This window comes from Ictidomys tridecemlineatus, chromosome 5 (assembly GCF_052094955.1).
Source record: "Ictidomys tridecemlineatus isolate mIctTri1 chromosome 5, mIctTri1.hap1, whole genome shotgun sequence".
NCBI lineage: Eukaryota > Metazoa > Chordata > Mammalia > Rodentia > Sciuridae > Ictidomys > Ictidomys tridecemlineatus.
In genome coordinates, this window is record NC_135481.1 from 89,544,880 (window position 1) to 89,569,687 (window position 24,808).

General features: G+C 47.8%; 3 protein-coding genes across 7 annotated transcripts in view; all 3 read right to left on the bottom strand.

Moving 5' to 3' along the window:
- Nucleotides 1–7,084, bottom strand: part of Rec8 (REC8 meiotic recombination protein) — a 10,920-nt gene extending 3,836 nt beyond the window's left edge. The window contains exons 1-6 of one of the 2 annotated variants that reach the window (XM_040274124.2): nucleotides 2,301–7,084; nucleotides 1,976–2,092; nucleotides 1,816–1,884; nucleotides 1,595–1,737; nucleotides 1,435–1,510; nucleotides 1,202–1,322 (exon numbers count right to left, since the gene is read on the bottom strand). In XM_040274124.2, coding sequence (XP_040130058.1) covers nucleotides 1,202–1,322; nucleotides 1,435–1,510; nucleotides 1,595–1,737; nucleotides 1,816–1,884; nucleotides 1,976–2,031 — 465 coding nt within the window. In that variant the 5' untranslated portion in view covers nucleotides 2,032–2,092; nucleotides 2,301–7,084. Of the gene's footprint in view, nucleotides 1–1,201; nucleotides 1,323–1,434; nucleotides 1,738–1,815; nucleotides 1,885–1,975; nucleotides 2,093–2,300 lie in introns of both variants that reach the window. The other variant, XM_078050304.1, reaches the window with a different exon arrangement.
- A 418-nt stretch (nucleotides 7,085–7,502) lies between these two features.
- On the bottom strand, nucleotides 7,503–12,801 carry Irf9 (interferon regulatory factor 9). The gene is given in 10 exon segments (XM_013364478.4): nucleotides 7,503–7,611; nucleotides 7,614–7,644; nucleotides 7,800–7,915; nucleotides 8,970–9,311; nucleotides 9,919–9,990; nucleotides 10,094–10,190; nucleotides 10,309–10,439; nucleotides 10,671–10,854; nucleotides 11,180–11,360; nucleotides 12,623–12,801. Coding segments are annotated over 10 exon segments (1,254 nt in total). The 5' UTR covers nucleotides 12,688–12,801; the 3' UTR covers nucleotides 7,503–7,576.
- A 156-nt stretch (nucleotides 12,802–12,957) lies between these two features.
- On the bottom strand, nucleotides 12,958–24,743 carry Rnf31 (ring finger protein 31). 4 transcript variants are annotated; one of them, XM_005338731.5, is made up of 21 exons: nucleotides 24,269–24,743; nucleotides 24,033–24,179; nucleotides 23,733–23,888; nucleotides 23,450–23,509; nucleotides 23,274–23,349; nucleotides 22,856–23,033; nucleotides 22,058–22,445; nucleotides 21,611–21,901; nucleotides 21,108–21,356; nucleotides 20,833–21,018; nucleotides 20,506–20,712; nucleotides 17,011–17,184; nucleotides 16,831–16,929; nucleotides 16,652–16,741; nucleotides 15,266–15,380; nucleotides 15,032–15,150; nucleotides 14,650–14,763; nucleotides 14,435–14,492; nucleotides 13,639–13,735; nucleotides 13,210–13,378; nucleotides 12,958–13,099 (listed from the first exon to the last, which is right to left on the bottom strand). In XM_005338731.5, exons 1-21 carry the CDS (start codon nucleotides 24,455–24,457, stop codon nucleotides 13,046–13,048), a joined length of 3,216 nt encoding a protein of 1,071 aa, XP_005338788.1. In that variant the 5' UTR covers nucleotides 24,458–24,743; the 3' UTR covers nucleotides 12,958–13,045. The 4 variants fall into 4 exon arrangements, 2 of the variants coding, with proteins under 2 accessions (XP_005338788.1, XP_040131610.1); XM_040275676.2 differs by lacking the exon at nucleotides 24,269–24,743 and having other exon boundaries at nucleotides 23,733–23,941; nucleotides 24,033–24,172; XR_005729632.2 differs by lacking the exons at nucleotides 12,958–13,099; nucleotides 13,210–13,378 and having other exon boundaries at nucleotides 13,655–13,735; nucleotides 14,588–14,763.
- Nucleotides 24,744–24,808: the final 65 nt, after the last annotated feature.

Genomic DNA, 24,808 nt, shown 5'->3' on the forward strand with positions numbered 1-24,808 from the left:
ATCCTCTGCTTTCCCACTTTTTTTTTCAGCAGTTGGTAATCTCCCTTTATACCTAATTATTTGGCAGCAGGTCCCAGGGATGGAATCTAGAGCCTCCTCCATGCTAAGCAAATGCTCAGTTACTGAGCTACACCCCTAATTCTTGTGGCATTGATATTAGCTTGCAATAAATCCACTCACCATCTGCTCTCCTTTCCTCTTCTTCCTGCCCTCACCCCCAAATTATCAAGCCTTTGTCAGTTTGTGCATGAAGCCCTGCATCCTTATGTCAACTGTTGTGGGGGACAGAGGTAAACAGCAAAGATTCTTGATTTTGAGCAGATGGTCTCGTGTGGAGACCTGTTTCTACATGACCCCAACAAGAGTTGATGCAAAGGATAAAACAAGCCAGGTGCAGTGGCACATGTACCTGTAATCCCACGGCTCAGAAGGCTGAGGCAGGAGGATCACAAGTTCAAAGCTAGTCTCAGCAACTTAGTGAGGCCCTATGCAATTCAGTAAGACCCTGTCTCAAAACAAACAATAAAGGCTAGGGGTATAGCTCAGTGGTTAAGCATCGCTGAGTTCAATCTTTGGTATAAAAAAAAAGCATTTGAGCTTGGTCTGTATATGTAGAAACTGACTAGTAGAGAATGAAGAGTGACCATTATAGGCTAGGGACATACTTCTTTTAGATAGGCAAAGAAGTGAATGTTGCATCTTTGGGACACGGACTAAATTGATGTTTCGGAGCCAAGGATACCTCAGGGGCAGCTGAGAGAAAAGTAGGAAGGTGGCTATCTCAGAACTGGGTATGCAGAGTTCCAAATGCTTGTACTGTTTGCAGCCTGGAACCAGGGAACAGAGTGACATTATCTAAGCTGTGGGAGTGTTGAGAATGGATGAAGGAGGACTGGGGTAAGGAACACCAGTGCACAGATGATGAGGAACTGGATTAGAGCCTTGGCAGTGGGAACAATGTGGAAATGAGTGGGGACAGAGCTATCTCCAGCAAGGAGATCATCCTAGCAGGTTGGCCCTGAAGAGGCAAATACAGGGGGCTCTGCCTATATGGACTTACCATGTTAGTGCCCTCCCCATCTCTTCTGGGGAAGAGCTATGACAGGCTTTTTCCTGAACCCCAGTTTTAGACAACAGTGATACAGCTCCCCTTCTGTTCTGTCAAACTTACGACTTTGAGGTATTCTAGAATAACCTCTACCTGAGGGATATCGAAGGGGCTGGGAAGTCTGGGATCCACAGACATCATCCCAAAAAAGGGGTCTGGAGCATCTTCTAGGGTCTCCATCAAGGCCAGGTGGTTGGGAAGCAGCAGACTGGGTCTGGGAGAGAATGTGGGCTTGTCAAGGATGGATGTTGAGATAGGCTGAGGCCAAGAAGAAGATAGGTGCTCCACCCAGTCTGCCGTGATCCCAGTTCCCGTGGGACACTCACAGGTCAGCCTCCACCATATCAATGCGGATCTGTAGTTGGGCACGGTGCAGGCGCTCCAGGATGTGCTGGATGTCCTCTGTGGGCAGGAAGGACAAAGTAAAGAGCCAGCTTAGCAGAGGGCCACTCAGCTCTGCCGCATCTCTAGGGTTCCCAGCCTTACCAATGAGGTACTGGCATTGCTGAGAGTAGACTCGGATCACACCTATCTGGAGCTGCGCAGAGAGATAGAGGGAGAAACGCGGCCGCGGCAGGCCCGGCATCGGAGGCTGCACTCGCACCAGCACGTAATTGAGGATTTCCTCGCTGGGGGAACGATATACCCTAATCATCTATGCACCCGGCACCCGCCCCACAGCCTTGTCCGCCTTTTCTGGGCCTTACCAGGTCTTCACTACGTTCACCTTAAGGTACTCACGCTTCACCAACCGGCTGCCGCGCGTAGCTGCCAGCCTGGAGCGGGTGGGAAGGTGAGTATGAGAGGAAGCCGTTAGTCTGGGATCCCTGGTTCCTCTCCCGGCATTCCCACCAGTCTGGCCCTCACCAGATAGTGGCAAAGCAGCCAGTGTGGCGCTGAAGCACGTTGGGATAGTAGAACATCGTCCCTCTGGGGTTTCACCCTCGGTTCCACCACTTCCCAATTAGGATCTCAATCAGGATACTTTAGGGCACAAGATTCCAGCACATCAGAGAAAAATAAGGATTTAGACAAGTGGCACAGTGGGGTGGACCCAGAAAACTAAATTAATGAAGCGATCAACAGCTGCTGGTTGAACAATTAAGGGGGTAACAGCAGATTCGCAGAGTTGGGACACCTCTCTCCGCCGCACCTAAGTGGGTTCGCACCTAAGTGGGTCAGTCAAACTTACTGAAGCCTTCGGGGTTGGTTTCCAGGTTGGGGATGCGGAGCTCTGAGGGGAAGGCCCCGCGCTGGGAGACAGAGCAGGTCCCCAGGGAGCACAGCGTCCTCTATAGCAGGCCTTCAACTTCGAGGCCAGGGAGACAGGCCGAGCTCCTCGGTCTCACAAGGTACTAGGTCTGGCCGCAGGGAGCGCACTCTGAGGCTTTGCTCTTAGCTCCTGGTTGGGAGGGCGGTGCCAGGACAGCCAATGGGGAGCTGGCGTCTGAGGGGAGCGCTTGTTCCTGGCACCAAGCAGCCTGCCAGGGTTCCAGGCCATAGGGTCGCCGAGACAAGACAGCGAACCAATCCGAAGAACCCTGAAGGCCGTTTGGGCATTGTGAAGTGTCCTGGCCAATGGGCTCTCATTCTCGCCTGTAGTAACAAGGACTTCTCTGAGGAGCTTCTCTGGCCAATGAGCGGGAAGCAAACCAGCCTCTAGCTGGCGCCAGGTCTGGTAACAAAGTGTCTCAATTGGTAGGCAAGGTGGGGTCACTTCGGGGGCAACTACCCTACCTGCTTGGGTTGCCAAGGCTTAAGGACGCCTGACCCGTGCATAGACCCTGCCCTTTCTTCCAAATTCCAAGTCCAATTTTGTGTCCAACTAGGGCCTATGCTATGCTAGGGAGGTACAGTGTGAGGTGGCCTTAGAGGTTCAAGAAGAATGAGTCCATCTCACAGGAAATAGCAAGGATCATTTCCTAAAGTTGAACAACTTAGGTTGGGCCTCATCTGGTCTTTTTGAGTTGTGAACGTTCTTTTGGCTGAAATGGGCTTCAGAGCTTTGTTGAATGCAGTGCATATTTTTCGGTCTATAAAAGCTATTTGGCTCAAACAATTATTTATTAACACAAAATGGTATGGGCAGGAGTTTTGGCACATGTCTGTAGTTCTATGCATGTACTTAGGAAGGCGAGGCAGAGGATGGAAAGGTTGAAGTCAGCCTGAGCAACTTAATATTCTGTCTCAAAAATAAAAGGGCCTGGGGATGTCCTTTAGGGGTAGAGTGCTTGCATAACATGAGGCCCTGGGTTCCATTGCCAGCAAACACCTCCCACTACACAATTAGGTATTATGGTTGTAGTTGTAAATACCCCTTGCTGCTCCTTAGCCTATGACCTTTGCACAGTCATTTCTTTGAATCTTTCTTGAATCAATTCTTGGCAGACTCTGGTATAAGACTTTTAGTTCTTGTTGCAGCTGAGTTGACCCTACCTTTTTATAGTCCCTTTCAAGTGGGGAACTCTTGAGATTGGGTCTTGTTTTTGTAGGGATTATCAGGCATTCAGAGCAGTGAGTGTTTGTCACATAATTGTGTAGTTGCCCTATATTTACAATCAGAATGTCAATGCTGAAAGGAATTTAGATATCTAGTCCATGTCTACTAGCATGAGTGAGGCTCTAGGTTCTATCCTCACACCCCCAAAACAAAAGAATAACATCAAAAAACACTTGCCTTAGCTTTTCAGTTCAAGCCCTACCTTTACACATGAGAAAGCAGAAATCCACTATGATTGTTTTTTCTAGCCTGTGCAACTCCCTAGTGAAAGCCTGGTTGGGAATGCTGCTCTCTTAAATTCCAGTGTTCCAAATCCCTGTTCCACTGTGATTGGCTAAACTAGTTTCCACATGACACTTACAAATTGTTTCAAGCACTGTACTCAAGTTGTTGATGTTTATAAATACTTTGGGATTCAAAGATGAAGTGGGGGCATCTACCCTGAAGTTGCTTAGAACCTAGTTTAGGAGATGAGCAAAGAACATATATTAATGTGTTCATTCATTCAGCTAGTCATTCAATTTGACAGGTATTAATTATGTGCCTATTCCATGGCTACTATGTGCCAAGTATTCCTCTAGTCATTGGAGATACAGCAAGGAAAAAACAAATCCTTGTTTTCAAGGAAAAGGAAAGGAGAGGATAAATGGTAGGCAAATATATATGAAACAGTGGTCAGTGCTACAATGAAAATAATGACACAGAAGGAGGACAAAGCCTAATGAACATAGGAGGATGAGAGCTATTTGGGGAGGGAAATAGCTTCCTCAGGGAGACCCTCTCTGAAGAGAAGATATGATTACCTAAAGGAAGAGAGTTTTAGACAAAAAAGAAAAAAAAAAGCAAGTGCGAAGACCCTAAAGTAAGCCAGGTGTGGTGGTGCACACCTGTAATCCCTGTGGAGCGGGAGGCTGAGGTAGAAGGACTGTGAGTTCAAAGCCAGCCTCAGCAAAAGTGAGGTGCTAAGCAACTCAGTGAGACCCTGTCTCTAAATAAAATACAAAATAGGGCTGGGGATGTGGCTCAGGGGTTGAGTGCCCCTGAGTTCAATTCTTTTTTTTTTTTTTTTTTTTTTTAAGAGAGAGTGAGGGGGGGGAGAGAGAGAGAGAGAGAGAGAGAGAGAGAATTTTTAACATTTATTGTTTAGTTCTCGGCGGACACAACATCTTTGTTGGTATGTGGTGCTGAGGATCGAACCCGGGCCGCACGCACACCAGGCGAGCGCGTTACCGCTTGAGCCACATCCCCAGCCCCCTGAGTTCAATTCTTGGTACCAAAAAATAAAATAAAAAAGATCCTAGATCCTAAGGTAGAAACATGTTTGGTGGATTCAAGGAGGCTGCCTAGAGCAAAGCAGTGGAGGGAAAGAATGACAAAGGGTGAGGTTGGAGAAAATTGGAACTAGGTGTGATGATGCACATCTGTAATGGCTGGGCAGGAGGATCACAAGTTCCAGCCAGCCTCAGCAACTTAGCAAGGCACTGAGAAAGTAGTTCAGTAATGGAGCACTTGCCTAGCATGTAGCATGTGCAAGGCAAGTATGTAGCATGTCCCAAGTATGTGGGGGTGCGGGGGATAGAGAGAGAGGCAGAGGGCCACAAAACAGGATGTTGTAAAGGTCTTTTACCTTGAGAGGGTTGGGAGTCAATGGAAAGTTATGAGCAGATTTATATGCCAATGAAGATCTCTGCTGCCTTGAGAATAGGCTGAAGACAGACAAGAGTGGAAAAAGGGATGTGGAAGGAAGCAAAGAAGAGAATTAGAGATCATGGTGGTTTGTTTTGTTTCAAAGTGGTAGTGGTGGAAGCAGAGAGAAGTCAGATTCTGGATATATTTTTAAAGAGAGAGAGAGAGAGAGAGAGAGAGGGAGAGAGAATTTTTTTAGTATTTATTTTTTAGTTTTCGGCGGACATCTTTGTTTGTATGTGGTGCTGAGGATCGAACCCGGGTTGCGTGCATGCCAGGCGAGCGCGCTACCGCTTGAGCCATATCCCCAGCCCATGGATATATTTTTCTTTTTCTTTTTTTTTTTTTTTAAAGAGGTGGGGGGGAGAGAGAGAGAGAGAGAGAGAGAGAGAGAGAGAGAGAGAGAGAGAGAGAGAGAGAGAGACAGAGACAGAGACAGACAGAAAGAAACGCTTTTTAGTTTTCGGCGGACATACATCTTTGTTCGTATGTGGTGCTGAGGATCGAACCCGGGTCAGCATGCCAGGTGAGCGCGCTACTGCTTGAGCCACATCCCCAGCCCCCCATGGATATATTTTTAAATAACAAGATTTACTGATGGACTGGATGTGGGATGAGAGAAGACGGAAGTAAACGAAATAATTTCAGCAAATTGAGGGCACAAAAAGGCTTGTGCACCTGGGTACTCAGTATCTTTCTCTGCTGCTAGTGCAGATGTCTGTTTAGGCTCTTGACTTCCCAGGAGGAGAATGGATAGACCAAAAGAAAGAGGGAAGTGTAGGAGGCAGAAAGGCTCCAAGGCAGCACTGAGGCTGATCGATTGGGATAGTGAGATCCTAAGAGCGTTTAGGTATCTAGATTTGATCATGAAGGTGAGCCACTGAGGGTTTATAAGAGTGATAGAGCAGGAAGGAGTCTGGAAAACCAATCTGGTATCATGTGCAGGAAAGGGAAAGCTAGAGGCTATGACAAGTCAGGTGAGCAAGTGACCTGGACTGGAATTAGTCTAGTGGAAGTGAATATTCAGAAAAGTGAATGACATTGGCCATATAAAGGAAGAACTTCCAGTTTGGTGGTAAAATGAACATGAAGTAAGGGAGAGGAGAGTCAGCCAATCTGGAGTCCACAGATTTCAGCAAACAAGGTGTTGGGAACAAGACATTCTAGGCCAGGTGGTCTTTTATGGGTCTCAGGTGGAACAAGGAATCCAGTCTGGAAGAATTTTTTTGTTTGTTTGTGTGTGTGTTATTGGGAATGAAACCCAGGGCCCCACCCATGCTAGACAAGTATAGTTTACCACTGAGCCATATTCCTAGCCATTATTTTTTTTTAGAGGCAGGGTTTTACTAAATTGCCTAGGCTGGCCTCAACATTCTGATCCTCCTCCTCAGCCTCCTGAATTGCTGTGATTATAGGCATGCACCACCATGACCTCCTGTTGGGTGACAGTATATACTCTGTGCTGGAGGAAAAGCATCAGGGTCTGATATGGCCCCACAGAGACAGGAGCAACAAGCACAAGAGGTTCAGCAACTCTTCCCTCTCATCCCTCTATCCCCAGGTCCCAGGGCTTCTAGACCATAGTTTCAGGTCAACCTCAGGTATCTCCTCCTTGCTTAGGCCTCAACCCAATCCAGGCCTGAAGTAGAGGTGTCTAGCAAAAAACTGGAGCCCAGATCTTCCAATGTGAAGATGGTGGCTGTAATGTCTGGCTGTTTGCCTATAGGCCCATTCCCTCTTGGTGGATGATTCCAACCTTTCCCTTATCTTGGTTACCTATTGGGTACTCCTCTGAAGAATGCCAGGTCCAGAACCCACAGAGCCCAGACAGTGTCCCAGCTAGTATTATGGGTGGAATAGAGCAAAGGGGCCTAGATATGTCAGGAGGAAAAGAACCCAAGTGCCACCTTCTTCTTCCAACAAATCAGATACTGATTCATCTTTCAATAAAATTTTTATTTTAAATCCTTATTGGAGATGTAGGAAGAAAATGTAAAGTGCTTGGCTTTTGAATTGGAGGTTGGGTGAAAAGGGAAAGGCCCCCTTGAGTTTCTACTGCTTGGAATATCCCAGTTCCTTAGAGATAAAAGAGAGTGTTTTTTTAAAAGGACAAAAATAATCCTTGAGTTTCTCATGAGCCAGGGTGGGTAAGCAGTTCAAGGACATAATTTACAGCCATGACCATTATCACAAGGGGAAGCAGTAAAACAGAGTGAAGCATGAGTTTATTTCAAAGGAGAAAGGAGGAATAGAGAGGTGAGGCAGCAGGTGGGTCCCCTAGACTACAGCAGGATAAAAGTGGCTGCCTGCTCCTCTTCTCCAGTAAATGTCGGGCAAAGGCCTGCTCCATCTGTACAGGAAGAGATGAGGAACAGGGCTCAGTGAACACAGCAGGACAGACACTACCCCCAGGAGCTCCCTTCCCACAAAGAAGACCCCTTCTTCTTGAATACCCCTTCCCCTCTCCCCAGCAGACAGGTTATTCTGCCCCTGCTCTGAACTCACTTGCACTGTGATAAGATTCTGTGAGGTATTGTTGGGGTCAGAGCTCCTCTCCCAGAAATGCAGTGCTACCTGGAACTTGGGTAGGGGGCCCAGGCCCTGGGAGTACCTGTCCAAATCTAAAAGATAAAGGGACAAAGGTTAGAAAGACGGAGAGAGAAGACGGAGTATGATGGAACACACCTGTAACCCCAGTGACTTGGGATGCTGAGGCAGGAAACTGCAAGTTCAAGGCTAGCCTTGGCAACTTGGTGAGACCCTGTCTCAAAATAAAATAAAAAGGGCTGGGGATGTAACTGAGTGATAGAGTACCTGTGGGTCAATCCCCAGTACCAAAAGCGGGGGGGGGGGGAAGAGGAGAGAGAGAGAGGATCCACAGACAAGGAAGGACTATCAAAGAATCCATGTTGGAGAAATAGAGTTAGGAGTGAGGCCACATGGAGACCAAGGCCAAAGAAGGAGCTGTGGGACAGGAGGAATGCTATAAACTAAGCTGCTACTTGCCCATGTGCAAATAGGAAAGGGGGCCCGTTCCTCAAAAAGTGTTTAGAGGTAGCAGCTCAACTTGAAAAATTCTCCACTGAGAGTTTAGCATCCTCAAAGGCAGCAGCCCTGGTTGCTAACACCTTTGTTGCTTGCTCACACCCTTCCAGCACTAGGGTACCCACAGATCTGGGAACACCCATACTCTAACTCCTAAGGTCAGATTTAGAGTTGAATGGAGGCAACTAGAATTACAAGACTGGATGGGAGAGAGAGATAGCTTTAGAGGATAACTGGAGCGTGGCAGAGACAGGGGCAGTGCACCAGGGCATATAAGGTACACTGGCTCTCCCACACATGCAGAGTTGTATGTGCCAGTGAGTATGTAGGAGATGGCCCCAAAATCTCTGTGCTGACTTGTTCACTCAACTTCATATAGTTACAGTATCCTTCAAAGTGATGATGTTCCCCAAAATGTGACTCTCATACTAGGCTCCACCCGAAACTAATCTTCCATGACCTTGGCTAGGGAAGGAGAGCTGCCAGGGATGAGTTTATGACTACACTGGATGTGCACAGGTTACAGTGAGGATCTGCTGGACAGGCTGGTGGCAGGACCCATCAAATCAGACCCAGGGAATATTAAGAGCTAGGGGGCAAGGCCTAAGTACCCAGCTGGAGCAGTCTTACCTCTGCAGAAATAGGTGGTCCTGAAGAGCTCCACACACTTATTGCTGGGTAGCAAATGCGGGCCTGGCCCAGGTGGGGCCTGAGGTGCATTCCAGGAGATGGGGATGGGGCAAAGGCGTTGTACAAAGAGACCTCTGGAGTTACTGGCCACCAAGATGCCTCTCTCAATCTGGCTCAGGAGGCGCTGGATGGGCTCTGATGGGTCAGGCTTGGGAAATACAACCTGTTCCATGCTGCTCCTGGAGTCTGAGAACTCAGCAACAAGGCGGCAGTCCAGGCTGTGCACCTGGGCTTTACCTACCACACGTCCACTGTAGATGAAGGTGAGCAGCAGCGAGTAGTCTGGGGACAGAAAAGCAGAGCTGCACCAGGTCCTGGAGGAGCATGCAGGCTATAGCAGCCTCAACCCCCAGGGATACACCTGGTCAACACGGGCTTTAAGAAAACGAAGTAGAGCTTCTTGCCATCTTATGTCCTCATGTTGCTAATGAGGTCCAGAAAGGGAAACCAAACAAAGGCTGGGGAAGACAAAGGAGGCTCTAGGGCTAGGGCAGCAACTGCACTTTCTGAGGTGGCTAGTTAGGAGCTTCCTATTGGGTTTTCTTGTTATTCAGAAAATCAGCTAGCATATGGGTTCACCCATATCAGTGCTTACTTAATGCAATTTATAAACTCAAGGATGAGGTCTTGCATTTACAAGAAGGTCCCTGAAGACTGGGCCTCTGCTAAACCCAAAGAAATCAATGTCTCAACATGGATATCCAGGGAACAGAGCATGTAGGGTGGGGTCTGGCCAAGTACATGGAATTTTCACTGCCTAGAAACCAGTGCCTCTGTCTAAATAAGGTGGGCTCAGTTTGCTGTAACTGGTGGACTAGACATGCATGCAAAGTCAAAGGAAGCATATCTGAGGGAAAGGGAGCAGGAAAGAGTCAGAAATGCCAAGTACCTGAGTTCAGAGGGGGGAGATGCTCCATGGATACCTGATCCTCTTGAACAGTAGCCTCAGTGGTATCCACACCTGGAAGGGAAGCAGAGACATTGGTTATTCAGAGTGGAACTGGGGAGTCCAAGGGCCAGAGGATGTGGCAAGGTAGACAACACAGAGGCAGGGGAGGTAGTACCTTCCTGTGACTCAGGGCTGTTGCTTCTGCTGCTGCTGCTGCTACTGCTACTGCTTCTACTGTCTGAGTGGCTTGCTTCCCCATTAGTCCTTACCTCCTGCAGATATAGCATCTATCATGAGCCCATTTCTCTAGTTCCTGTACTACTCTTAGGCCCACCCTTTACTATCACCCCCTAACTCTCCCACCTTTTACCACCACCACCCAGCTCTCACATTATTGAGGGGGTCCTGGAGATAGTTGGGACTGAGTGTGCAATTGTTCGAGGTATCCTCCTCCTCCTCCCTCTCAGAGGACACGGAACTGTGGCGTCTCTTTGATGGTGATTTCTGGGTCTCTGGGTGGGCTGTGGAATTGTTGAGAGGAAAGACAGGAAAAGAAGGCAGAGGAGAGGTCTATAGTGTGAAAGGATGGGCAGGACTGGAAAGGGAATCTGGATAGCAGCTTCCCAAAGGTAGGGACAGGGCAGACTCTGAGATGCTGGGGGGAGAACCACCACCTTCCTAAGAGACTGGTATCTCCATCTTTCTGCTCCAGGCAGCTGATTCTAGGAAGGGTTCAACAAGGGAACACTTACCAGGGAGAGTGCCTGGTGGCAGCAGCCGATATACCTTGTAGGGTTCAGCAACATCCATACAGCCTCTCTCAGGAACTTCTTCAAATTCTGGACTCTTGTTGAGGGCACAGCGCAGGCGAGTCTTCCAGACAGCAGGGCCTCCTATGTCGCCCTCCTTGGACTTTCCCTTAAATATAGCCCAGGCCTAGTAAAGAGAGGAAGCAAAGAAGAGACAACATGTCACATATATCAGCTGTCCCTCCAACACTATTGGCTTTACAGGTGTGCAGCCTGAGCACTTGCATAGGCCCTTAACTCAGATGGGCTTGGAATGGGTTTGTGTTCTCATGTTGCCATCTTGCAATGCTTAATAAATGTTTAATGTGGGCTCTGCAAATGACACAGCTGGTTCTACTCTCCAATATGCTCTTTGTCTGAAATCCAGGTAGATAAAGGTGCTCAAGGGGAAGTATGCCATGGTATACTCCATTTCTTGCTTGGGGGGGGATGGTGGCTTCCAGGCCCTTCACCTTGAAGAAGGCAGCATCCTGGTCCTCCCGAAAGTCCTGCTTGCCTGCGTGCTTCCAGGGAATCCGGAACATGGTCTTATTTGTGTCATCCCAGCACACTCCTGGGAAATTCCCACTCTCCACTTGCTCTACCACCCAATTCCGGAGCTTTCGCGTAGAACGTGCCCTGCCTGTTGCCATCCTGAGAGATAAGAGGAGCAAGAAGCATCAGAACTAACACTGTGAGAGAACATCTGTTAAGATTCTGACCACTGAGGTCAGTTTCTAACAACAGCTCAGACCCATGCATCTTCTTTTGGCTCTAGACATACCTCTATATTCTCTGAGGCAAAATTATTTTGTTTCTGCTACCACTAACAATTATTATTTTTAAAAAATTCACTGGACATGGTGGCACATGTAATCTCAGCAACTTGTGAGATGAGGCAGGAGGATCACAAATTCAAGACCAGCCACTGTAACTTAGGGAGTCCTTAAACAACTTAGCTAGATACTGCCTCAAAGTGGAAAAAAAGTGAAAAAGGTGCTCAATGGCTAAGCACCCCTAAGTTCAATTCCCCAGTACCAAGAAGAAGAAAAAAAAAAAAGAAACAAAAAAACAAACCAACCTCTAACGTCCGGAGTTGATATTTGGAAGAAAACCACAGGTCTTAATTTCAAGACTTTTCAGATATGTATTGTTTAGGAGAGAATTCCCTTGATATTCTGGTCAGAGGCTCTGTCTAGATTGCTAAATTTCTGCAGAAGCTATATCCTTCTGAGATGTCCATCAAACTTTTGCACCTGCCACTCTTAAAATTTATCCTTTGACCCCTATCTCTCCTTTGCCCAGGGGCCATGAGGAGGGGGGAGATAGGGGTGGAGTTTCAGCATAAGTGGGCAGGGCCAAAAAGCAAGAAAATAAACAGGGTAATCTGAGGTTGGGCCAAGAACCTTCCTCCATAGACAAATGAGTTTTTCTATGGCCCTTGCCTACAGGGGCCTAGGGTACTGGCCCTTATCAGTTTTTCACTCAGGCCAAACCTCCTACTGACTCTCAGGCTTTTCTCTCTCTGCCTGGCAGAAGCGTCCCAGGAGCCACCAACCCCTACTAGCTCCAGATCCCAGGAAAAAAAATCCATCTTGTCTGCTCTTACCTGAATTGCTGTGCCTCAGAGATCGGAAAGCCTAAACTCTGCTTGAGCCTAAGCAGTCTGATTTCTCCACCCGTCTCTGCAGTCCCCACCCTCTAAGTTTCTATTTCCTCCTGGGAGGTCCTTTTCCCAGAAATCACATGGTCTGAGTTGTAGGGCAACTGGCTACCACTAGGGGGAAGCAACATCTGAGAGCCTCACTGTCAGAATTCCACTGTCAGAAAAGGAGGACCACTTTCTGCAGGCTCAACTCCTGTCTGGCTCCTTCCTCTCTTCTTCTTCCCTCTTACACTCCTTTCTTATAGCTAACCTTCTCTGTGTGATGTTGCTGCTTCCCCAGTGAGGCCATTTCCTCTGGATCGTTGTGTTGCACATCTGTGTTCCCCCATAGTGCCCTCTTGGGGACCTCAAATACCAGCAGAATTTGATGGAATGATGAAGGGAGAAAGGAACGGAAGAAGCCTAGGCTGGGTGGTTGGATGGGGAGGTCCTCACTTGCCCATCCATATGTCAATTTCTTCCTTGCCCTGGGTCCAGAGTGAATCAGATGGTAGGCTGCAGGGGGCCCTTTAAGCAAACTCTGTTCACCCCCCTTTCCCTGGTGCCCCTAGATGGTGGGGCCAGGAAGAAGGACCACCAAGAAGCTGGGGCAATAAGATGCCTCTTTATTGGTGCTGGAGCTGTTCCTGAGGGAGCTGGGCCACAAGACCCTCATCAGGACCTTTGCCCTCAGTTACTTCCTCCTTCGGGGGATACTCTGTCCCAAGGGCACTTCTTCCATCAGTTTCTGTAGAAGGAGAAAGGATAATGATAACAGAAGCCTGGAGATCAGAAACAGGATGGGACAGGAGATTTCCAGAGGGTGGTGTCAAGGGAAAGGCTGGGTGAAGGCTTTACCTGTAACAAGCGGGCTTGGTAGACAGGGGGATCTTCTCCAGCCAGTGGCTGGGGGTGCACATGCAAGTATCGCTCAGTAGCCGTCTCCAGCTCCTCGACCTCATAAAGGGTGGCTGGGTCCAATGAGTGGGCATTGATGAGACTCACAAGATATTCTTTGTAGTGTGCCCTGGGGTTATGAAAGAGCAGACTATTTGTTCTTCTGTTGGCTAATATTAATTGAGTGTGCCTAGCACCTTGATGAACACTGGAATCCTCAGGGAAGCTAGACTAGGCAGAGCCAACAAGTGTATGCTGCCTGCTACTACCCATCCATGCCCTTGTCTACTCTTTGTAGGATCTCCTGTTCCCATTTTACTGCCTGGGCATACCCTCACCATTTCTTTCCCCATTTCCAACATCATGCTCCATGCCCTGCCTGGCACTTACTGGCAGAGGCCGGCATAGCCAGGTGGGGTTTCTTTGCCACAAGCTTCATCCTTGAGACCATTGGGAACCTCTTTCTGCTCCATCACTCGGCACCCACCTAAGGGAAGAGAAGAAACCTTTGGTTAGGAGAAGCTCATTGACCACAAAGCCCCTGGAGAACTGGGATATGCATGCAGCATGGGAAGGAAGATTTCAAACAGGGGACTGAAAACAGGGACTCTTGCTCCTGTGGGAGATACTCAGAGACGCCATCAGCAGCAGACCAACTCTGATACAGAGGCAGGGACCTTTCTGTTCCTACTTTTATCCAAGCTGACTTTTGGCCCATGAAACGGCTCTCTTGGTAGTTATTTAGCTCCAGCATAACCAGTTAACTTATTCTGAGGAGATCTTACCTCTATCTAGATGATGAGAAGTAAGGCAGGTTAGAATCTTATGTAACATTTTTCTGTTGCCCCCAAGGAACCCAAAACAGTGCCCTTCAGCTAGCGGGTCTCATTATTCATGGAGTTAATTAATGAATCATTATCATTTATGAATCATTACCATTTGAGAATGTGAGAAGAAACTCAGCATTAAGGACCACTGCTTTAATGATCTTTTACATAAAATAGCTTAGTTGCATGGAGGGTATTATTACTCTCATTTTACAGAGGAAGAAACAAGATATGAGGAGGTTAATTAACTTGTCAAAAGGCACTCAAGTGATTCCAGACACAAGACTCCCCACTTTACCTACCACATGGTAGGAGCCAACTCACTACCTTCCCTTCTCAGAGACTGTACTGATACTCACCCCCAGGGACTGTCCGGGCCCCAGCTGGAGGCTCTGTATTAAACATGATGTTATTGTCCTGAGGAAGGGCAAAGACAGATAGGCATTATGTCCCCTGATGCCAGTCACTGTTGCATCTCCTAGCATACACACAGCCTTTTCCATTTTGCCCACCCTGGACTCTGTCTCCTCTTCCTGGATAACTTGCAAACTCAGCAAGGCTGGGGACCTCTGACCTGAAGCAGTTTCTGAAGACGGACAGCAGTCCAATCCCGAAGGTAGAAGAGACAGTCTCGCGGGTGGTGGCCATGCAGGGACTTTTTCACCCTACAGTTAGGGTCTGGACATTTCTGGTGGAAACCCAGATGGGAGAGGGGTAGTTGGAGACTGCTGGGGTCCCAGACTCTCAAGAACCCCTATGTGAGAGGTAAGGGGGTGAGGGGAGATAGAGACACTGGAGGGTCTGGAGCAAGCAAAGGGGAAAGAGGAGAGAGAAGTACTTTACATCTCACTGACCTCCTCTTCACCTGGGTCACTCCTCAATGGCCTCTGCCCCTCAAACCAATGGCAGCCCCCCACCCTTCACCCTTCTCTTCCTTCCCCATTCTCTGAACTCACATTCTTGGCATAAAAGGCATTGTAGCAGCCACTGCAGAACTGGTGGCGGCACTGGGTACAGTGAAAGTGCATGCAACCTCCTCTGGCCAGTGCGTATGAGAACTTGCATTTGGGGCAGTCTGTAAGGGACACTAGATTAGGGCTGGAGCTGCCACTGCAACTCAAGGCCCTCAAGAAGAGAGCTACTGCCAATGACAGACTATTGAGTAGACAGGTCCAGAGAGGCAGCCTTACCAATGCCATTTTCCTGAAGATACATTGCCAGGCCCTGGGCCTGGTATTCTGGGTCATTTGTGCGTTTCCAGTTCTGGAAATCCTCACAGCTCCGCCCTCGGTGCTGCTCTTCCCACTGGCAGAAGGAAAGTAGGTTTTGCATGGAAGTTCTATCTAATGCCCTGCCTTTCTTGCTGGTTTCCCCACTTATATCTATCCAGTGGTACCTAGCATAGTTTATGTTGCTGCCATCTACCATTTGTTCAATTCCTAAAATTGAGGAGCCATCTTGGTTTCCTCACTGTTTCCCACCACTTCAAATTCATTCATAACTCTTGTTGTTTTCACCATCCAAACCTATCTCAACCCTGTCCCTTTTCTTCATCTTTACTGCTACTGCTACCATCTTACCCCAAGCCATCATTAGATATTGGCCTCAATCGCTTGCTTGAATTATTAGTCTCTCTGATACTACTTCTACTCCCCAGTCGCCTATTCTTCACACTGTAGCCAAAAGACCTTTCAAAGTATAAGTCAGGAAGCATATTAGTAGTGTGCTAGTTCTGAAGTCGGGTGGTAGGGTTTGGGATATTCATTTTATTATCACCTTTCATAAAAGAGATGCAAGTTTTTAAGTATCATGCTTTAAATGTTTATTTTTTTTCATGGTACTGGGGATTGAACCCAGGGGTGCTCTACCACTGAGCTATTCTCCTAGTCCTTTTTATTTTGAGATAGGTCTCACTAAGTTGCCCAGGCTGGCCTTGAACTTGAAATCCTTCTGTCTCAGCCTCCCATGTAGCTGGGATTATACACATGCACCACCACACTGGGCTCAAACACTGAACTTCTTAAAAGATAAATAAGAGCGTCACCCCTTGCCTAGTCTCAGAATAAAAGGCAAATATCTGCCTCACTTGACCTCAAGGGCTATCCTGATCTGGCAGCTACCTTTTCTCCAACTACCTCCCAGGTTCACCCTTGCTCTCAAGATTCCAGCCACACAACACTTTTTCTAACTCTGGCCATTCCCTGGGTTGTTCCTTTTCCCCAAATATTTTCTGCATGGCTTAACTTTCAGGCCTGAGCTTAAACTAAACCATTTTAGAGAAGACTTCTCTGTCTTCATTAGGTCCATGCTCTCATTCCTGTCAGATTCCTACTTGTTTTCTGCATAGAACTTATGCCTATGTATAATTATTTCCTCCTCTCCCTTGATTTTCTTCCCTACTTCCTCCTCCCTTTTTCTCCCCACCCCTACCATCTTCCTTTTCTCCTTGTGCCTGGCTTCCTACCTCTTATAGCTCAGAGCTTATGTCTATTCTGCCTTCCAAAATACTCCATGAGTCTAATGCAGTACTTAGCAATAGTTTAGCAAATATTTATGAAAGAATGCACATGACTCACCTGGCGCTTGCAGCGCACACAGAAGGTCTGGTGACACTGGGGACATGTTGCCTCCAACTGTTCACGCTCATATATAAAACCAAAGGAACACTGAGTGCAAGAGCATAAAGTTATTTGAGGACCAAGCTGGCATCATCCCCTGTTCCTCCACAGTCAGTTGTTATGAGCAGGGCACTTACCTGGGCACACCACAAGAACTTGGGGTCCCGCATCAGCACACCTTCAGTTAGCTTCTTATGGAACAGTGCATAGGCATCTGGCTCTAAGCTCTCCCGAAGCTGTGGACAGGATGCAGAGGCAGTGGGTAGGTAGGATTCCTATTTGATGCATAGGCACCTGAACACTAGGGGCTGCAGTACCTGGATGTCAAGGGTAGAGAAGTAGCTGAGCAACTGTGTGTCATCTGTAAGGTCAGGGCGGCCACAGGCAGGACACACCATATCTGTGATATGCTTTTCCTTCACGGCAATGGTGAAGTGTTGGCGGAAGCAGTCAGGACAGATGGTGCATTCACAGGAAATCAAAGCCTGCATCTAGAGATGGAAGAAGAAAGGGAGGGAGTAAGAAGCTATACCCAAGGAAGGGACAGTTGCCAGATGTCCACTGAGAAACTAGGGTCTAATTAACTGGGCAGGGATAGCATCTCCAAATGCCAACATGTGCCAGGTAGGCAACTCAATAACCCAAATGTCTGAGGACAGCTGAGTGGAGGAAAATAGGCAATGGCAAAAGTAAATGGAATAATTTCTCTGAAGGCATTCGTTCAATTAAAAGCAAACATACAAAAAAACCTTAAAATGACAACACTACAGAGATGAAGAACAGACTAGTGGTTGCTGGGAGACTGAAGGCTGACTACAGGGGGCAGTAAAAGACAATTCCTTTGAGGCAACTATCAATCTGTATCTTCATTTACTTATTTACTTTATAATTTTTATAGCACTGGGGAGAGAATCTAGGAGTGTTCTATCTCTGAGGTATATTCCCCAGCCCTTCTTAACAAAGGGTCTTGCTGAATTGCACAGGCAAGTCTCAACCTCCTGAGTAGCTGGGATTATAAGCATGCACCTCTGTGCTGGCTCAGCAGTCTGTATTTTGATTACAGTGGTAGTTATATGAATTTAAACATGTAGCTTATACAAAACTGCAAAGAACTACACACATTCAAGCAAATAATGAACAATTAGAATGTTTCTTTTCTTTCTTTCTTTTTTTTTTTTTCAGACGTGAGGATAAACCTAGGGGCACTCTACCACTGAGCTACATCTCCAGTCCTTTTAATTTTTGAGATAGGATCTCACAAAATTATGAAGCTAGCCTTGAACTTGGAATCCTCCTGCTTCCCGAGTAGGATTATAGGTATGCACCAGACCTGTTTTTTTTTTTTTAAATATATTTCTTTTTGGTTGTAGATGAACACAATACCTTTATTTTATTTATGTGGTGCTGAGGTTTGAACCCAGTGCCTCACATATGCTAGGCAAGCACTCTACCACTGAGCCACAGCCTCAACCCCAAGACCTGGCTTATTTCTTGGTCTTGATAATGCACTATAATTATATGTCAGTATTAGAAGGTAGGTGAAGGGCTGGGGATGTGGCTCAAGCGGTAGCACACTCATCTGGCATGCGCATGGCCAGGGTTCGATCCTCAGCACCACATACAAAGATGTTGTGTCCACTGAAAAAACTAAGAAAAAAAAAAAAAAAGGTGGGTGAAGAGTCCATAGAACTCTGTACTATTTTTGCAACTTTCTGTGACTCTACTACTATTTTCAAGTAAAAAATAAAAGCAAAACACAGAGCAAGACTAAACTAGACCATCCTGGTCCAAGAACTGCCATTGTGACCTAGTTTAAGAAGTGGTTCAGGAGATAAGGGCCTGTTTCTACCAGATGGATTTTCTGTGGGGGAGGGGTACTGGAGATTGAACCCAGGAGTGCTTTTTGTTTTCTGAGACAGGATCTTGCTAAATTGCTTAGAACCTCACAAGGCTAGCCTCGGAACTTGTGATCTTCCTGCCTCAGCTCTAAGTTGCTGGGAATATAGGTATCCGCCCAATACCAACTGGATATATTTCTGTTTTTTTTGGTATTAGGTACTGAACCCAGGGGTACTTAATCACTGAGCCACATCCACAGCCCCCCCTCCTTTTTTTCTAAATCTTGAGACAAAGTTTCACTATAATTGCCAAGCCGGTCTCAAACTTGTGATCCTTCTGCCTCAGCCTTCCAAGTCAAAATATACAGCTGGTGCTAGCTGTATATTTTCAAGTAAAAAATAAAAGCAAGGGGCTGGGGATGTAGCTCAAGCGGTAGCGCGCTCGCCTGGCATGCGTGCGGCCCGGGTTCGATCCTCAGCAGCACCACATACCAACAAAGATGTTGTGTCCGCCAAGAACTAAGAAAAAATAAATGGATGTTAAAATTCTCTCGCTCTGTCCCCCTCTCTCTTTCACTCTCTCTTTAAAAAATAAATAAATAAATAAAAGCAAAACACAGAGCAAGACTAAACTAGACCATACTGGCCCAAGAACTGCCATTCTGACTAATTTAAGAAGTGGCTCTGACATTACAGAATTCTTGGAGCAGTAGTACATCTGTAACCCCAGCTACTCTGGGGACCAGGCAGGAAGATCCCAAGTTCAAGGCCAGCCTAGGCAACTTAGACCCTGTCTCAAAATGAAGAAAACAAAACAAGACCAAAACAATTACTGTGGGCTGGGGTTGTGGTTCAGCGGTACAGTGCTCGTCTAGCATGTGTGAAGCCCTGGATTCAATCTTCAGCACCACACAAAAATAAATGAATAAAGGTATTGTGTTCAACTACAATTAAAAAATAAATATAAAAAATTACTGTATTATTGTTAGTTCTTTTTAGTGTGGCATGATATTATAGATGTGTTTTCCAGATTTTTACCTTTTAGATACATACACTGAAATATTTACAGATAAACTATATGACACCTGAGATTTGCTTCAAAAGTAATCATATGTACAAAGATGAAATACAAATTGGGCATACACTGATAATTGCTGAAGCTTGGTGATAAGTACACTGAAGTTGGAGGGGTTGTGGAGATAGGGAATTAAACACGGGGTGCTCTACCACTGAGTTACATTCCTAATCTTTTTTTTTTTAAGTTGTATAATTGCTAAAGTTTGGATCCTAAGTGCTCCCCAAAGGTCCATTTGGTAAAGGCTTGCTCTCCAGGTGGGCACTACTTGGAGAGGGTGATGTGTTCAGGAGGTGGGGCCTAATGGGAGGTCCTTAGGTAATAGAGGAGGTGTGCCCTTGTGGGGATCCTGGTCTCTTCTTTTTCAGCTTTCCTGTGAGGTGTTTTGGCTCTACTACATGTTCCTTCCATGTTGTGCCACCATAGGCAAAAGCAACGAACCAACCAATCATAGGCTGAAACCTCTAAAACTGTGAGCCAAAATAAACCTTTTTAAAAGCTGATTATCTTTGGCTTTTGTTATAGTACTAGAAAGCTGACAAATATAACATCTGAAAATTGCCATAATAGAACATCTAAAGAAATGAAGAAGGCAGGGCTGGGGTTGTGGTTCAGTGGTAGAGTGCTTGCCTAGCACACGTGAGGCACTGGTTCGATTCTCAGCACCACATAAAAATGAATAAAGATATTAGGTCCACCTACAACTGAAAAACAAATATTAAAAAAAGATAGAAAGAAAGAAAGGGAAAAGGCAGCCTGTTCCTGTGCTCCCCTTCTCAGAAGCCTTCAGAAGTATCTGGACAACTATAGAAAATAAGAGAGGATCAGATAGGAATGAGGTGGGGGTTCCAAAAGGAATAGTGCCATTCTAAGGCCAGATATAGTGGGGAGTGGCTTACTCTGTTGCGGGGCAGAGTCCAACCACACACAGCACATTCCTGGGCAAGCAAGCGCCGCAGGAAGGCCCGATCCTGGCTTTGTCTCACAGCCTCTACCACATCCAACAATTCATAGTTCCTGGGTGTCTCCTGCAGCAGTGAAAGTGCCAGCTCTGCCCGGCCCCAGCTGGGGAGTGTGTAGACTGCCAAAAGCCGTCTGACAAGGCTCTGTAATGTGATTCAGGTGGAGAAGACAGAAGTGGTAGTAAGATCCTAGGAGATCCTCTCCCTCAGTCTTCCCACTTGCATCTCTAGGTGGGCTCTTGGGCTCCTCATCTACCCCAGCACCTGCTTGTCTGGCCCATCCCAGGACGGAGTGAGCTCAGGGCCACTGTCCCAGAGGCGCTGGTGGAAGGGCTCTAGGCGCTGGCGTTGTAGCTCAGTTAAGGCTCGTGCCACGTCACCCCCATGCTGGAACAATGCCTGAAGAGACCCGTCCTCAGGCCCAAAGCCCAGCGACCGGAGCTCTTGCACCTACAAATTGGGAGGAGGGAAAGGAAGTAAAAAGGGAAAAATAAGGGAGAATGTGAGAGACTCTGGAACCCCAACCCCAAAGCTGGTACCTTTCTCCTTCGGGTTCTCACACACTCTTCCACAGCTTCATCAAGATTGCCATGACGATCCAGCCAGGCTTTCCGGGCTTCCTGGCAGGAAAAGGCACCCAGTCCTGGGTCCTGCTGTCCAGCCATCTCAGCCACCATCTCCAGCACGTAGGGAAGCTCTGAGCGCAACCACTGTAGGGGTACCTCAGTTCCTGAATATTGCAAAGCTGAGAAGATCTCCTCTGGGCAGGCCCCTGCAGCTTCTCCTTCCTTATGGGATAGTCACACGCAGACAGAAGACCCATCAACAGGGGCACTCTCACCCTCATTAAAGATGCTGACAGTGGCTCAGACATGCCAGTCACATGACTACTGCACACTATAGTAACTGCCATGTAGGAAGTATTCAATAAGAAACAGATGCTGCTAACAATGACAAGTTTTATAAGAACTCCTATTATAAGTTACAGCATCTTCCTTGCCCCGCCAGTTCAGTCCCACTTCATCCTAGGCCCAGTCCTTACCCGGATCATGATCACTAGCTGGAGACCTTCTTCTCGCATCTTGTCTTGGCGCTGTTTCTCAGGGTTTCCACAGGAACTGGGCAAGGGGGCACTGAGATGTCGTGGAGGCCCAGGCTTTGGGAGTTCTTTTTTCAAAGAGCTGGCATGGGGCTGGGGGGCATGTTGTTCAGGGATGGGGCTGCTGGTCCGGTTGCACATAGCACACACCCAGCCAGGGCCCGAGTTGCAGAAGGTACAGTGAATACAGTACCAGACTTGAGTCTGGACAGAGGACAGCAAAGAATCCCCCTGCTGGGAAGGTAGAGAAAATTATCCTATTAACTGGATGGCTGAGGTTCATGATGTAATTAGAGGGAGCTGGGGAGGAACTGAAGGAAACAGGGAATGGGAAAGTAGAGAATGATTTAAGGTACGATGTACAAATAAAAAAGACCAGGAAGAGGTTACCTGAAGGGGCTGCAGACAAATTCCAGCATCATGGGAATCTACCACCAAGCTGGGAGGTTGGGCCAGCCGAGGTCGCTCACATATAGCACATAGTACAGCTGCCGCCTCATTCTCAAAGGTACAGCTCTGGCAGGCCCATTGACCTCGTGAAAGCTCAGGTTCTAGGCCTCCAGTTCCTTGGGGATCCTCAATCCCCAACCCCAATACCTTACAGCCTCTGGGCCGATCACAGGCCACACAGAGCACTGTCCAAGGCTCATTTAGCATGGCACAAGCAACACAGTGCCAGGGAAGACAGGCATTTGCAGGATCAGGTGAAGAAAGAAAGTTGTCTCCTAGGGCTAACAGGGAGGTTGAATGTGGCTGTGGTTGGGCTGAGGCAGATAAGCTGTAATAGAAAAGTAGATATGATCTGCTGAGGTAGAACCTGGTACCTGGGTCCCTCGCCCCTGGGCACCTTCTTTGCACATGCTATTCTCTATCTCTTGAACATTTAAATGATACTCTATAGCCCATTTCTCCCAGATAAATATCTTCAACATAGGGCCTGACTTATAGTAGGTAATTAAAACACTGCCAATTGATTGAGCTTATCCTTTAGATCTGTATACCATAATAATGTATCTTACTGTGACTGCCACTTGTTTGATATATACGTTTATAATCTCCCTGAGAGCTGTGATTAGCTGCTTATCCTTTATTAACAGTCTTTAATACAGAACCTTGCACACAATAGATAAACAAATAATTTTAAATTTTCTTAATTTCTACTCCCACCAAGAAGAGAAAGCCTCTCACCTGGGGCTCAGGTGGGTGGCCTGGAGGGCCCCAGGCAGGGTCTGGCGGAGGTGATGAGCACGTGATGGGTGTCCATGGAACAGGCGGTCACAGGCTGGGCATGAGGCCTGCTTACAGGCTGGACAGTGCAGTGTGCCTGGGGCAGAACCACAGAGAAAGCAGGGACCAGGAGTGGAGTCTGGAAAATAGGAGCCAAAGAACAAAACATTGTTTATTAAAAAGATCAGGGTATATCTGAGTCTACTATGGATGAAAGCAAATCGTAAGACTACTTTTTAGCACATCTGGACCCAATGAAATAATTTTAATCGCTTTACAAAACAACAAGAGCAACAACAAAGATAACAGAAAAGGTAGAAGGAAGTATCCCCAAATTTCCATCAAAATAGTTACTGTCCCTCCAAAGGACCAATAATACCTGGGGCAGAGGATATGGTAAGGTGGCTAGGAGCAATCTCTCTCAGTAGGGGGTCAAACTCTGAAAGTTGCAGGATCTGAGGAAGAATAAGCACAGAATGGGCAAGGATTTAGGGACCCAGAGTACCACAATTCCTTGTTACCTTTGTTTGACAGCACCCTTCCTGCCTTCCTTACATCATCTTCCACTTTGTCTTTTAGCAGCTGCTCCAGGGCCTTCTGTCTTGGATGGGTATTCTGTAAACAAGATAAAAGGGTTCCCACCTAGAGCTCTAGATAGAACAAGACTCTCTAAGACCTGGTTCCCCAACGTTCACAGAAAGAACCGACCCGGGAGCTCCCAAACTGTTGTGGGGACAAGATCCATGATTCAGCAGCACGAGAATCCTCAGACTGACTTTAGTTAGGCTGGACTTACCAGCCTGGTATTTAAGGTCTCAGAACTAGAGGAACATCTCACCTGCAACAGCAAGCCGAGTTCTGTCCGAAGCAGCAGTACTTCCAGTGTGACTGTAGCAACCTGATGCTCATCTGGCTCCTCTTGACCTTCTGGGAAGCTCAATCCATCTGGACGTTCCTCTGTATAGCCATACAATCGCAGCACATCCCGGCCCCCCTGCCATACATTCATAACCAGTCACCGCCCTGAAGGCCCTGTTGGCAATAGAACTGGACCACTCCTCATTCAGACTCAGGCCCTTTCTAGCCAACCCGCAGCCCAGATCTAGTCCCCTTCTCCCATAAGGTCCAAGGGTCTCACCTGCACAGCATCTACCGTGCTGCGAAAGACAGGGTTATTAAACTTGACCCCACGCCAGTACCGCGGCCGCTGAGGGCTGAGGAGGTTGCGGCCATATTTCTCCAGGATATTCAGGGCCGTGGACAGAGTATTGAGGTAGATTCGGGGCTGGGAGCAGAGAGCAGACCAGTGAGCCTAGCTCTGGCCTCAGGACCTATGTCCTCCTCCCGAGCTGGGTTGGGAGAGCCTGGTCTCACCTCCCCACGGGCGTTGCAGCGGACCAGGCGTGTGGCGTCCAGCTGCAGGTAGCGGGCGGCTGGCGGTAGGGAGGTGACCAGTAGTGGCCGAAGCTGCTCCAGGGAAAATGTCTGTCCACAATCCTTCCTCAGGGCGCTCACCAGCTCCTTGCGGGCAGCCAGGAAGGCTTGCTCCTCCTCCCCGGGCATCCCGAGATAGGAGTCGGCCCCAGCCTCGCCGCCCGCCAGGACCCGGAGCAGTGTGCGCGAGGCCGGAGAGTCACCCCTCGCGCCTGACGTCGGACTCTGCGGCCTGACTAGCTCCCCGCAGCCTCCGGGTATCACTCAAAGCTCGGTCACTCTCGGGTCTCCGGCCCAGGGCCAGGGGTAGTCTGGAACAGGAAGTACTGGGGAAGAGGGCGGGACTGCCACCCCTTTCGGAGGAAGAGGAGGGATTTAGTAAGGAAGGAGGACGTCGGGAAACGACAGGGCGCGGCCTAGAAGGGTAACAGTGTTCCAACCAATGAAGAAGTAAACCGCCAGGCTCCTCCCTCAGCACCT

Bases quoted from the DNA above. Each gene is read 5' to 3' on its own strand.
- Rnf31 (XM_005338731.5), bottom strand. From the start codon at position 24,457: ATGCCCGGGGAGGAGGAGCAAGCCTTCCTGGCTGCCCGCAAGGAGCTG. The intron at 21,902-22,057 runs GTAACCTCTTCC...CTACCTTCCCAG, and splicing joins TTTGTCTGCAGCCCCTTCAG to CAGGGGGATTCTTTGCTGTC. The intron at 15,151-15,265 runs GTAAGGCTGCCT...TGTCCCTTACAG, and splicing joins TCTTCAGGAAAATGGCATTG to ACTGCCCCAAATGCAAGTTC.